We start from the raw sequence: 15,071 nt of genomic DNA on the forward strand, positions 1-15,071 counted from the left end.
TTCAACGTCGTTAAATTGACCTTGTTTCGGCGAGTAGCGAAATCGTTAGTGGACATTTCGTCATTGACAATAGCACCGCTCCTGGCAGAGCTTTTAGCGAGAACAGCGCTTGTCCCCGACAATCACATTGTGGATCAGGGAGGATGATCACTAGCTACTGATACAGCTTAGTCTGCTCAGTGGGGTGCGGGACCAAGAACCAATATATTCAGTGTGCTCAGTGGGGTGCGGGACCAAGAACCAATATATTCAGTGTGCTCAGTGGGGTGCGGGACCAAGAACCAATATATTCAGTGTGCTCAGTGGGGTGCGGGACCAAGAACCAATATATTCAGTGTGCTCAGTGGGGTGCGGGACCAAGAACCAATATATTCAGTGTGCTCAGTGGGGTGCGGGACCAAGAACCAATATGTTCAGTCTGCTCAGTGGGGTGCATGCGGGACCAAGAACCAATATATTCAGTGTGCTCAGTGGGGTGCGGGACCAAGAACCAATATGTTCAGTGTGCTCAGTGGGGTGCGGGACCAAGAACCAATATGTTCAGTGTGCTCAGTGGGGTGCGGGACCAAGAACCAATATGTTCAGTCTGCTCAGTGGGGTGCGGGACCAAGAACCAATATGTTCAGTCTGCTCAGTGGGGTGCGGGACCAAGAACCAATATGTTCAGTCTGCTCAGTGGGGTGAGGGTGCCAACATTGGCACAGGGGAAGGTGATCACTGGCAGACTGGTGTGAGAGAGAGTTTTTTTCTTACAACAGATGCCCATGGATTATTCAGAATAAAGACGCTAGAGTGCCCAGCTGATTTGGCCGATTTATTTTCAATGAAAAATTCCCAAAGAAGTCGCCCAGGAGTCTTGGGCACCACAGGGGGTGATTATAAAGACGTCTGGAGACGTCCTGGGCACACAATGTGTTGATGTACCCTTTTGAAATTCTGTCATGTTATGGCAGCCAAGTCCATGGAGTCCATGTTTAGAGCACCTTTAACAAAAATCGTCTATGGACTTTTTATGTCCATGTTGTTTAGGATACTAAATGACACGAGTGAGAACGGCATGTGGCTTATATAAATACCTCTTGTGACTGGTTTCGTTTTATACCATAACACACTGCATTCATGTCTCGTAACGCATATAGTGGCAGTGAATCTGCATTCCGCAATGAATAAATGCCCTGTGGCAGCCACAGCGCGCACCCCTCGCTTCACACAAGTGTGATTTTTGGATAGTGGGTGTGACTATGTTGATTGATGATCTGTTCCGATGCTGTAGTAGTCATCCTAATCCGTCCTCTCCTGTTTGTGTGTGTGTCTGTTTGCGTGTTTGCCCAGGTCTTCTCGGTCTTGGAGTCCACTTATCAGCACGACAGCCTCCGGTATCTCCTCGACTATTTTGTTCCGGCCAAACATCTCCTCCACAAGCTCCAGCAGCATGCCTGTGTGAGTTCCACATTCCAAGCACTCTGGATTAGAACGCACGCACGCACGCACGCACGCACGCACGCACGCACGCACAAAGAATCACAATCACTTTATTTGGCACGTGTGCAATGGATGAACGTTTAAAGGATTCTTCAACCACTTATTTTATACTTTATCGTGCGATGGTGTCGCACTGTGAACATATCTGATCTACCCTGACCGCACACTGATGCGATGCATTTTAATGCATGCATTTTTTGGAGAGCATTTTTGAATAGATATACTACTGTATGCTTCTGGTGGTTAAAGACGTGGTGAAAAATAAAAATCACCCTTTTAGAGCATATCTGTGGTCATAATATGGACATTCAAAATAGGATAATATAACGCACATCGTCCGGTCTTGGTGCTGAGCCAAACTGTTAAACTGACAGATAATGTAGACAAAAGCAAGGGCTCGCAACTCACTTTGTAATGCTCCAGGTTACTTTTATTCACGAACACAGCAGGCAAGACATACAACGTTTCAAGTTTCGACCAGTACAGGTCTTTCTCAAGAAATTTGAGAGACCTATACTGGTTGAAAAGTTGTATGTCTTGCCTGCTGTGTTGGTGAATAAAAGTAACCTGGAGCATTACAAAGTGAGTTGCGAGCCCTTGCTTTTGTCTACATAATATGGACATACCTAACAATAAATTAAATGTGTGTATTCAGATGACCCTTATGAATAAATATGAATCTTTATTTCATTCACACGGGTGATTCCCATATCTGTATGTTCCTCCAAACACACCTGATTTTAATTACATAGCTACTCCGTTTTGAATCTCGTTCAAGATGGCGTCCAGACGGTGTATTTCTCATTGTATGAATTTGAAAACATTTAGGTAAGAAATGAACAAACTTCTGCTTCTGGGGACCTTCTGATTGGTTGAAACACCGCTTCAGACTGAAACCTCTAAATAAAATGAGCAGAAATAGCCTTTCCACCAGGTCTTTATCTTTAACCCATTCTGGGTGGGAACCCCTTTTAGTGTTTCAAGCATTCTGTTATGCTTTAGCTATTGAAAAATATCAGATCTACAAGCTCATAGCGCGCCACCGAGTGGCGCGCTATGAACTTGTAGGTCTGCTATTTTTGAAAAATCGTAACAATGCGGGACAAATCTTTGAATAGGTATATATTCTTTCAGAGCGAACGTTTTTTTCATTTCGACGTCAGGTCTGAATGGGTTAATGTGGATGGAAGGCCAACATAGAGGAAAGGGTTTGACATGGTCGCACATGAATCATGTCACTCAGAGAACACGGCTTACACGTGTAACCTAAGTTTCTGTCTTGGTGACATCGGTGCAGAGATGTACAAACAACCGTTGTTTCGCTGTACCAAATCCTCACTGTTCATTTATCCATTTATAACTCGAAGAGTGTACAGAATGTCATCTAATGGACTCTTACATTTGTACACGCTCAGAGTTAAATTAACATTGAGTCATTTACTGTGTAATGACAGTGATAAATCATGAAATTACTTTCATTTCAAAATTGATGTGTGTGGCCAAGTGGTTGACCCAGTGCTTAGCCTTAGAGAGACCATCTTGTAGTGAAAAGGTCACAGTTTTGTCACAATGCAAGACACTCCATCTCTACTATAGCTACATAATACTGCACATGTCCTGGTGTGATGTCTCTGAAAAACACACCAAATCCCAGTTTCATTTATAGGCTGGCCTCGCCTAAATTAATTCTTAGCCGACTAACCACTTAAACCGCAGCATCCGTATTGTGAGGAAAGCTTTCGCAGTAAATAGCCGATCGACAAGCTCTCAAAAAAGATCAAGATCTAGATTCAGACACCTGAATCATGCGATCTCATTTCTAAATTTGAGCAAGAATCGTGCAGCACTAGTTGGCTGTCCAATGGCATTTAGTTACTCTTGAGTTTTTGCTACATCATCATCATTTTTCGACCGCGGTCGACATCATGGTTTTCACAATGCCACGCCAGACCTCCCGGTCCTTCATTGCAACCCCCAGTTACTGATGCATGTGTCCCTAGCGATGACATCAGGGAATGACAGTTTTCCAACTCTGGTCTGCTTTGAGGCAGGATTCCAGAGAACAAGGGTAGATATAACCTCGTGATCAGCTCTGTAGCAGTGGCCGGGAAACTGTGTTCTTCTGGATCGGACTAGTGAAGAAACACGGGGAAGGTTGCCGTATATTAGAGAAGTCGGTGGGTGGCTCTTCCAAGAGAGATTTTGCGCTCTCATTAGAAGGCGGGTGTAAGTGCCATCCAGCCGTTTCCCTGATTTCACGTGGTTCATGTACTCGCGCGAGCCCATAGACTCCAATGCATTCCGTAAACTTCCAGTTGTCCCTTTTAAAGGGACAAACCAATAGAAGTCTATGTAGAAGAGCTGCCATTGGACTGGCCCCATGAAGTGAACGGAGTTGTCGTAACTCTGTCTTACTCTATGGCACTGGCGCTGATGTTACCACTGGGCACTGCTGTCCCTCCATGCCTAATAATCGGGAATTTAAGCAACAAATCAAGTTCCTCAGCGTTTCAAACTCAGTGAGTTTGGAACGCTGAGGAAGGCCTGCGTGCCGAAACGCGTTCGTTTCTCTAGGTGGACTGCTGCTGATTGTGTTTTCAATGAAATAAAGAAACTCAAACTTTATACAAGAGAGTACGGATATTCCCTTTTTCCATTGATCTTCAAGAATCTGCACCCATCAGCTACAGAGACTATCAACTTGACTCCCTGAGTAGAGCCTTCACCTATAACGGTTTTGTTCTAGATATACTGTAGAAACATAGGTTTTTCAGAAAGCTGTCATGTTTTAGAAGACTTTTCTTTTTTAAATGTCCACATCAGGCCTAAATGGGTTAAAGGATCCCCATTGGAGATGCATGAATAAGCCTCTAGTCTTCTTAGCCAGGGGTTCTCAACCCGTGGGTCGCGACCCCTCGGGGGGTCGCCAAATTATTTTAGGGGGTCCCCAAATTATTTTCACTTGGTGGCGCGCTATGAGCTTGTAGATCTGCTATTTTTAAATAGCTAAATTATAACAATGCTTAAAACACCAAAAGGGGTTCCCGCCCAAAATGGTTTAAGGTTATTGTAGCAGTCAATTTATATTGGGGGTCGGGAGGGGGCGGGGCGGGGGTCCCGAGACGTTGCCAAAGCATTTTCGGGGGTCCCCGGCCAAAAACGTTGAGAACCCCTGTTCTTAGCGACATGTTCTGAGGCTCTGAGCTTCTCCATCTGCTGCCTTGGATTTGAATCCTTGAAATAATTTAAATCCTGAAAGGTAGCAGCATCTCACAAATATGTGAATGCAGAACCTTTCTTTATCACTTACATCCAGGTCTCATATTGTGTATGTTCCCTTCACAAGCATGCATGCACACGTGCATGGAAAAACAGACATTATTTAGCAACAAATCCACAGGCTCATTCCCTCACATATTCCCCATAATATTTTATGAAAACACCCCCACAGGTTTTAATTACTATACTTGTGTGGACCAACATTTTAGGACAGTGATTTCCCAAGCCCAAAAACTGCCGATCCACAAGCTCATAACGTGTCACGATGCCACGCGTTGTGAGCTTGTAGATCAGCAGTGTTTTGGTGCACAACACCAACACTAGGAGGACCGGAAAAATGGTCTTCACAATGTCTATTTCTGATTTTCTGCTATACTTGTGGGGACATTTGGTCCACACAAGTATAGCAACACACACACACACACACACACACACACACACACACACACACACACACACACACACACACACACACACACACACACACACACACACACACACACACACACACACACACACACACACACACACACACACCAGAAGCATTGCATTGGGGCAAACTGTGTTTCATTGTTACTGAGTGAGGCTGCCGTGGACGAGAGTTGAGAGTGTGAGTCATGAAAATAATTCTTTCCATATGTGTATGTGTGACTGCTGTGCAGAGAGAGAGAGAGAAGGAGCGGGGAGAGGAGGAGTAAAAAGAGAGAGAGGTAGCGGGCGGGCATTGGGAAGAGGAGGAGGAAAAAAGAGAGAGAGAGAGACAAGGGGTGGGCGTGGGAGAATGATCGTGGCTTTCATTCAGTGTGTGTGTGTGTGTGTGTGTGTGTGTGTGTGTGTGTGTGTGTGTGTGTGTGTGTGTGTGTGTGTGTGTGTGTGTGTGTGTGTGTGTGTGTGTGTGTGTGTGTGTGTGTGTGTGTGTGTGTGTGTGTGTGTGTGTGTGTGTGTGTGTGTGTGTGTGTGTGTGTGTGTGAGAAAAAGAAGAGAGGCCTCAAGTTCCAGACTATAGTGGACCAATTGAGAGATGTTAGAGAAACGGAGGTGGGGTTGGGTGTGTGAGGGAGGAACACTGGGGGACTTTGAAAGACAGACAGGGAGGCGTGGGTGGGGGGGGGGGGGGGGGGGGGCAGTGTTGATCTTGACAACAAATTTAGTTGCAGTCATTTGAATAAAATTCCATTCAGTCAGATTTTAGTCACCTGAAATGTGATTTTAGTTGACTAAATTCTACAGTTTTCGTAATGCCTAATGCAGAGCGCAACACCCGAGCACAACCAAAATGCACCCATCCAGTTGTACTGGATCTCTTCTCCACTACTTCCTCCCTAATATTTTAGTGTAGTTTTTATTTGTTGACGAAACTGTCAATATATTTAGTCTTAGTTTTAGTCATCATAGCTTAGTTTTAATTTTAATTAAAACTTAATTTTTCATCTGTGGAAAAGGGTAGTCGACGAACATTTCTTGTCATAGTTTTATTCGACAAAATCAGCACTAGTTGGGGTGCAGTTGTAGTGTTAGTGCGTACGTAAGACGAGCATCGACAATGTCAAAACGCCACAGAGTGGGGGTTGGGGGACCCCCAGCAGGGGTCCTTGAGGGGGCCCACAGCAAAATGATTTGATGGTGAACAACCAAAATGGACCCTTGCGGATCTGTAACTCTGAAAATGAACAATTTGGACATGTTATGACTACACTAGCTTCACAGAAACTGAACACATCCTTTATGGGTCCATTTTGTTTTGAACTCTGAGATAAATCGACACTGAGGATTTTACTGTGCTAATATCAGACACCCCCCCCTCCCTTCCCTGGAACTCAACAACGATGAAAAAATAAGAACAGGCTAATGGGGCTAGGGGCTAATGAGGGGAAGACATTGAAACAGCAAAGAGAGAGAGAGAGAAAGAAAGAGAGAGTTCAGGGAGTGATGAAAAAGGGAGGCTGAGCCAGGAATATAATCTGATCATGTCTCGTGAGTCTGGAGGGCATGCACGGGGAGGGGGTTTGAGACGTGGAGTGGAGAGGAGAGGAGAGGAGAGGAGATTTTCTGTGGCTGCATGCGAACAGCTGAGACACAACAGCAATGGTGGCGTAGTAGAGTATGAGTGTTTTAGTTGTCTTTACACCCAGGGGGACTGGGAGAAAGTTGCTGGTTTGATGCAGGACAGGAGTCAGGACCGCTTAAGGTGGGTGTAACTTATGGATCAATGTTTGTTTGTTTGTTTGTTTTGATTGTTTGATTGTTTTATGTACAGTAGGTCAGTTAACGCTATTCCGTTGTGTGACCAATAGGGAGAATAGCTGCTCTAATATCAGCTTGCAGTGCGTCACAAACACAAAGCGAGGCATTAACCAAGCTTGTAGATCTTTATTTTCACTATTTGAAACCATTTGGCCAATTTGGCACAGACCTGCTAAAGTGGCCCTCACTTCTACCTCCTAACCGGATTTAACGGTTATTTTATGACACTTGGAACGCCTCGCTGTACTGTGTGTGTACGTATGGATGTTGTGTTCGGGCGAACCAGTATTCCACACAGCGCTATAGCAGAGCGGTGTGAAGGGGACCGTGATGAGTTGCGTTTGTCCGTAAGCCAGCCAGGGGGGTTTGTTTTTTCGGTGGCCGGCCCGCTCTGACAGCTCGACGTACTTTCTTTCTACACGTTTCCAGTGTGACTCACTCAGCATGGCTATTCTGCGGTTTATCTGCTGTCCTCGCGCTCTGTCATGCTAGCTAAGCAGTTTGACACTGACACAGAAAGAAAGAAACATTGTATAACTCACTGTGTGTGAGTCATATGTCTATGACTTTATTTCCACTTGTGTGGCAGGCAGTCAGGCAGGCAGGCAGGCACACCCACGTGAGGTTGTCTGCCACTGAAGAGTTTTATTACTGTTAAGACTAGAGTGAGTCTAGCTGACTGTATGTGTAAATTGCTCTTCATTGCCTATGGGGAAACAGTTCAAACGGTTCATATAAGTGCTTAGCACTTTTAAACTTGGCCTCCCTATTTTGGGGAGAGATTTTCAAAACATTTCAAAATTCCCACACATTTTAAAATTAGCAGATCTACAAGCTTGCGAGCATGGAGATACTGTATGCCTTATGGGTTACTTATACTTACATTGCGTTAAATGTAGAAGCAGCTTCGATTGATTGATTGAAATATTTATTAATGTTTGCAGAATTACAGTATATTTCAAGCACAACTCAATACAAAGACTGTTAACTGTGAGTGGACGACCCAATAAAGCATTACACTTGTTTACAAGAGGGTCCACCTTGTTCAATTCATCAAAGCATTTAGAGACGTACAAATAGACACTTCTATATAGCCAAAGAACAGAACAGAACAGGAATTCATCATAAAGGAGGTAAAAAGGGAAAAGAAACATATACAGTGAGGGGGAAAAAAGGGGGGGGGGATTCCGATTTTACGGGGGCCAGTTTCGAATTGCAGCCGTCCGTAGGTGCCCTTTGAGAGCGGTTTTGAAGGAGTCAAGGGATTCACATGTCTTAATGACTGTTGGTAGGGCGTTCCATATTTTGGTGGCATAGGAGCGAAAAGCTATAGCTAAGTATTAGCTAGGGGCTAGCTACGGTCTGCATTCATATCATAACTACATATCAGTCTAATTAGTTAACATGGTAATTATTCCTCTCCGTTTCTCAGTTGTATGACTAGTAGTCTTTCTGTTCCTCTGTTCCAATTCCTTCACCTGCTGAATGAATGAATGGATGAATCATGAATGAATGAATACTTCTTCAGCTGGGCCTTGATTCCTGAGAGAGAGGCTTTGTCAACAGTGAACAAATATGCTAACTGGTGAAATTGGGATGATTTGGGGAAAAGGAGAGCATCAATGAACAGAGGCTGCACGTGTGTGTGTGTGTGTGTGTGTGTGTGTGTGTGTGTGTGTGTGTGTGTGTGTGTGTGTGTGTGTGTGTGTGTGTGTGTGTGTGTGTGTGTGTGTGTGTGTGTGTGTGTGTGTGTGTGTGTGTGTGTGTTCGTGTTCTCACAAATGAACTTTAACTAGTGGGGGTTGTTGGGCTATTACAGGCTTCTAAAAGAAAATGTGTGTCGAGCCCTATTAAATAACCCTGGTGTCCCTATTTTGGGCATGCCATTACAGTTGAAAAGTCTCAAAAATAGCCTAGGTCTATAAGCGTAATTTATATTCATTGTGGTGCGGCAAAAATAGCAACACTCTCCATATGCAACACTGTTGTACAACAACATATCAGGCTTAAGGCCCTTACACACATGGCACCCCATGTGTGTAAGGGCCTTCTTTTTCAACTGGACTATTATATGGCGATAAAGCAATATATGTTTGTTCGGTATGACGTCGATTTTTCACTGCAAGTATTGGCATCAACCAGACCTTCAAGTTCAAGTAGGCCTACTTCAACACACAGAAGATTTTGCACTAGGGATGGCTTTTTGGCCCATATCCGATTTTCCCATATTGTACAACTCTTAATTTCCGATTCCGATATAACCAATTCCGATACATGCTGGCTTTTTTCCCACTAAGGCTAATGTCAGGTAAGAACATCATCACACATCTCATGTCGTGGAATTCGAATCCTGTCGATACTGTGTATCGGCCAATAATATCAGCTCCCCGATATTATCGGACATCTATTTTTTGGACACATTTCAACTATTTTTTATTTATAATTATTTACCATCCCTATCCCTCTGTTTTCCATTCTACCCTCTCTCTCTCTCTCTCCGTCTCTCTCAGTCTCAGTATCTGGGCTGCCTGTTCCTCCACTCCGGCTGGCCCCTGTGTCTGGGAGAGAAGGTGGTGGTGCAGCTCTCCACCTTGGACTGGCGGCTCCTGCGTGCCACCGACTTCTACCTGCAGGTGGTGCCCTTCTCGACTCGCTGCCCCCGGCTGGCCCTGAAGTGCCTGGCCCCGGGGGGCCGCACCGTCCAGGAGATCCTGGTGCCTGAGTCACAGCACCCCCTGGTGTTCACCACCGAGTGGCTGCACAGCGTCAACAAGGAGCGGGGTCACAAGAGAGAGGGTGAGGGAGGACTTTCATTTTCTCCTTTTATTTTTTCATAGAGGGATAGATAGTAGGCTGACAGGAATTGGGGAGAGATGGGGGGGTGACACGCAGTAAAGACCGTCGGGATCGGGAGTCGAACCCGCGGTACACTGCCAGACTGGATTACCAGCCAGGGTGCTTTTGGACTCTTTCTCATATTCATTATTCACACTTTTATTCAGCCTTGTAGGCAAAGTATACATTTAGTGCGAGTGTATGACATGAAAAACTAACTATCAAAATATCTATAACCAAATTTTATATTGAAAATAGCACGTCTCCCAGTTGAGGTTGTAAACAGGCTATTTTTGCTATAATTATGAAAAATGTTGAAGTGTAAAATTATGCTTATTTCAGCCTGAAATGATTAAAACCTGGAAAAGACACTTATCAGCCATATCACAACATTACGACATCCAAAATCCCAGATGGTATCTAGTCTCATATCACCATATGGATATTGTCTTGATTCCAATTAAAAAACAGCAAAAGTAGAAGATCAACAAGCTCAAAACGCGTTGTTTAATGCCGCGTTTCGAGCTTGCATGTCTGCTACTTTTGATGCTTTTGAAAGAGCTTTGTGGAGAATGGAGATTGGAGTCCTAGTATGATGAAAAATGCATTCTCTCTGACTCTATTCCTCACACCTTTCTTTTCTCATCTTCACCCGAGCCAGTCGGAGGCGGCCTGGACACCTGCCTGGTCAGCACGTGCGACGGGATCGCCCGCCTCCCCTGGAAGGAGGTGGTCTACCCCAAGTTCGTCCACGACCCCACCGCGGACGAGCTGATGTCCGCCAGCGAGGAGGGGTCGCTGCTGGGCCGCCTGCCCAGCGAGGGGGGCAGCAGCCTGGGAGTGGGCTGGGGCGGTTCATCCTCCGGGGAACTGGACTCATCCTGGTCCTGGGACGAGGAGGAGGACGACGAGGACCTCCCGCCGGACGGCGTGGACTCGGAGCTGGCCTTGCCGCGGCGGAGGCGCAGCGAGGACGGCCTGGGGCGCATGGGGAGGCCTCCCATGGGGTGCATGGGGAGGCCGTGCATGGGGAGGCCGTGCCGCCACACGGACGGGGACTACGTGGAGCTCCTGGAGCCCAGGGGGGGCCCCGACGGGGGGGCCGACCCCAGGCAGAGGTACCTGGAGATGCACGGCATCTGTAAGACCAAGACGCTGCCGCTGTGCCGCCGGAGCAAAGCCATCAAGCTGCGCCGGGGAAAGGCCTGGGGGTACGGGAGGCTAGACGGCACGGTCGGCTGTCGCGCGGTCCCGGGGGGCGGCAAGAGAGACGCGGCGACGGCCAGGACCGATCCGTCGCCCTCCGGGCCCCCGCCGAGGGTCACGGCCTCGGGCAGAGCGAGCAGGTCGTATTCCTCGTCTCTCCACGACTCCGACGAGGGAAGTAAAATGGGCGGAGGAGGCCCGGGAGGCCTTGGTGGAGGAGGGGGGCTTTATTTTGAAGGTCCCGTCAAGGAGAGGAGACCCGGGGTGGGCCGGGAGAGGGACGGCAACGTGCCCACACTGCCGTGCAGGGACAGCCACGGAAGCACTGACAGTCTGGTGGCCAGTGAGGCCTGCAAAGCACGCGTGGAGGGCCAATCGGATCACAGCTCTCAGTCTGACTCGGTGTTTGAGGAAGCTGATAAACCACTGAATGGAGACAGTGATGCCACTACACCCACTTTAGACCAGCCAGAATGTGGACTAAATGCCGGGGGAGCGTTTGTCGGCGTGCCGGGAAGTGAAGGGAATACCGACGTCCCATTGGTTACTGGATCTACAACGCAGGAATCTCAGTGCGGTAGCGAAGGGGAGTCAGGTAACCCCACAGAACCTTCTGGACCAGGTGCTGGTTCTGACTCACAAGACACCTCGCTAAAGGAAAAGGTTGAAGGAAAGTCAGAAGATCAAGTGTGTCCGAAAGGAAAGGAGGTCAAAACAGCAGGATACAGAGCACCGAGGTACGCACGCACGCACACACGCACGCACGCACGCACGCACGCACGCACGCACGCACGCACGCACGCACGCACGCACGCACGCACGCACGCACGCACGCACACACGCACGCACGCACACACGCACCCACGCAATCCATTTTGAGGTTTTGTATGGAATGTGGTGTAACACTGCTATGTAAAATTGATCGGCGTTGCACATTACTCACATGTGGTCACTCAGAAGAAGATAGCAAAGCACTGTAACTGAAAAAAGGGGGAAACAAGACAAATGTGAAACTAATGTAATTTCTTCCTTTCCATTTACTGTAGGCCCAACAAATGGGCGTGATGCACGACATATGGCTGTGCATTATGGTCTTGATTGAGTGCATCGTTTACACATGCGGCTAACAATTAAGTTGCCTGTTTGTTCAGCTGCATGCGGCTAAAATGCATACATTGGACTCCACAAAATTTCAGACAATATGTTTCCAAAAAAGTGCACATTATTGTGCTATAAATTTGACAAACCGCAAAATGCTAACAGCCCAGAGAAATTACCACTAGCCTTGGCTATAGCCAGTTAGTATTTTGTTACCTTTGATCAAATCACTTTTTATAGTGGTGCAGTCATCTCAATGCAACATCTGCACTGTGTTATGCACTGTATTGGAACACTAAATAAGCCATCACGGACGGAATCAGAGGTGACACAAAGTTGGCTTGTTAACATTTCTGGGAAATGGTGAGGAAAATGTATATACGCTACTAAATCAAAGCAGAAGTCAGTGGGCTTGTTAAGGTCCAGTGGTGGAAAGTACCTGTCAATGTTTCAATCATTTAACCCATTCTGACCTGAGATCAGATTCTAAAAATGTCTTCTACATCCTGACAGTTTTCTGAAAAAGCTATGTTTCTATGTCAGTGGTTCTTCTTTTTTCAAAAATTGCAGACCTACAAGCTCGTAGCGCGCCACTCGGTGGCGCGCTATGAGCTTGTAGATCTGCTATTTTTCAATAGCTAAAGCATAACATAATGCTAACACCAAAAGGGGTTCCCACCCAAAATGGGTTAAACCAGGGGTCTTCTACGTTTTCAGGCCAAGGACCTCTTAGCTTAGAGAGAGACATGAAGCAGGGACCCCCACTAGACTTATATCGGATTCAAGTTAAATGTGTGTTTTCAGACATTTAACCACGTAAACCGTCAATGCTTTGTAAACTTGACCTTTGGCTCGGTACATGATCTGCTGTTTTTTTCCCTCTACACCAAACCTCTTTGCCCAAAATACTGCTATTGAAATCTGCTACTTTCGGTTAATGTTCGCCCCAGAATACGGATGTGTAAAGTCCCTTTCACACAAAGATTACTTTGTTTATTTGCAAATGACTTTGAATAATATTTAGAGTATTGCTTGTAACATACAAGTCCTGGTATGTATGTATGTATGTATGTATGTATGTATGTACGTATGTACGTATGTACGTATGTATGTACGTACATTGTGTGCTTCCTCCACCACTGGTTAACCCATTCAGGCCTGACGTCGAAATTTAAAAAAAAAAAAAGTTTTCTAAATCATGACAATTTTCTGAAAGATTTGAGGCACATTTTAACGATTTTTCAAAAATAGCAGACCTACAAGTTCATAGCGCGCCACTCGGTGGCGCGCTATGAGCTTGTAGATCTGCTATTTTTCAATAGCTAAATTACAACATAATGTTTAAAACACCAAAAGGGGTTCCCGCCCAAAATGTGTTAAAGCTTGGTCCAACATTTGCGTCAGAATAGAGCCTTTTCCATAATATCGTCTGGGGCCGTGAGCCGGTGGGCAGTGCCAACAGCGTTTTTCCGGATGTGTAGTTTGTTTGACTAGCACTATTTTTAGAATTGAGGAATGCACGCCGTGCACCCAACTTCATAACATACACGTGGAATATATTAAAACAAAAACATTATGCATGCACAGATGTGATGACCGATTAATTTCCCATCTCTATACCATAGTAGTGTATTTACCTCTCCACAGACAAAACAACGGAGGCATTTCAAGTTCAATCTAACAGGTCTTCCTCAGCATGGCAGCAAAATAACAACAAGGCAATGCTAAGAGTATATATTGTATGTAAAACAGTCAACTATGTGCAAAGCTATTCATGTGCACACTTTTTATGTGCACAACTTTGAGTGATTACAGGTTTGGCTATAATGACTTATAGACGTTTTTAATACCAAATTGACCAAATTGGCATATATTCCGTAAGAAAGAGGCAAACATTGTGAATATAGCCTATCTACAAGCTCACAACGGCTCGCAGTGTGAGGTGTTGTGAGCTTGTAGTTCGACATGCCCTATTTTCAAAAGTGCCCTTATCCCTAAACTTTTCACTTATGCCTAAACTTCTTTTTTTACTGTTTAAAAAAAAAAAAATTGAATAGATCAAATAGCCGATACGCAAGCTAACAATGTGTTGATGTAGATCGGCTAGTTGAACAATTTTTTTATGTTTTTCAAAATAGTAAAAAAAAGGCAAAGAAGTTTAGGGATAAGGGGTAAGGCAGTGAAGGCACTGACAAAAATAGGGACCTTATTATGTAATGCCTACAATTCCAAGTAGTCCCCAGTTCAAATAGGATTATTTGGGGGGGGGTCCCCAGTTCAAATAGGATTATTTGGGGGGGGGGGGTCCCCAGTTCAAATAGGATTATTTGGGGGGGGGGGGGGGGTCCCCAGTTGAAATAGGATTATTTGGGGGGGTCCCCAGTTGAAATAGGATTATTTTGGGGGTCTCCAGTTAAAATAGGATTATTTTGGAGGGGGTCGCGGCCTGACAACTTTGGGAACCCTTGCTCTAACGGTCACCACCACACCTGGTGTGTTGCAGGAGGAAGAGGAAGGGGAGGGGAGCCAAAGGGAGGGCCAGGTCCGGTGGCCGTCATGGCAGCCAGAAAGCTTCCAAACCACAGGCCAAAGCTGCTCGCTCCTCGGCCGCTACGCTACCAATCACAGAGGACGACCAATCAGAATGCACACAGCAGCACACAGCGGGCAGGTCCAACAACGAAGAAAACGCTACGTCTAACGAGGGAGCAGAGGACAGTCAGCCTTCAGGTTTGATTATACACAGTTTTTATAAGAACACCCAAAACCGATTCCGATCATTACATTTTACCCGATCCGATATTTATATTTTTATAGAACACTTATGCCATATCACAATAGTACAATATCCAAAATCACAGACAATATCAATCGGGAATAGGGATGTCCCGATCAAGTTTTTTTGCTCCCGATCCGATTCCGATCAT

The 15,071-nt window shown here is 45.8% G+C and overlaps 1 protein-coding gene across 2 annotated transcripts in view; it reads left to right on the forward strand.

The window, feature by feature from the left end:
- Positions 1–15,071, forward strand: part of arhgef40 (Rho guanine nucleotide exchange factor (GEF) 40) — an 84,728-nt gene that overhangs the window by 16,914 nt on the left and 52,743 nt on the right. For both annotated transcript variants that reach the window (XM_079490408.1, XM_079490407.1), the window contains exons 3-6: positions 1,333–1,440; positions 9,516–9,801; positions 10,502–11,783; positions 14,648–14,874. In XM_079490408.1, coding sequence (XP_079346534.1) covers positions 1,333–1,440; positions 9,516–9,801; positions 10,502–11,783; positions 14,648–14,874 — 1,903 coding nt within the window. The remainder of the gene's footprint in view (positions 1–1,332; positions 1,441–9,515; positions 9,802–10,501; positions 11,784–14,647; positions 14,875–15,071) is intronic.

The sequence above is a fragment of the Electrona antarctica genome (genome assembly GCF_951216825.1).
Source record: "Electrona antarctica genome assembly, chromosome: 21".
In the NCBI taxonomy this organism is placed as follows: domain Eukaryota; kingdom Metazoa; phylum Chordata; class Actinopteri; order Myctophiformes; family Myctophidae; genus Electrona; species Electrona antarctica.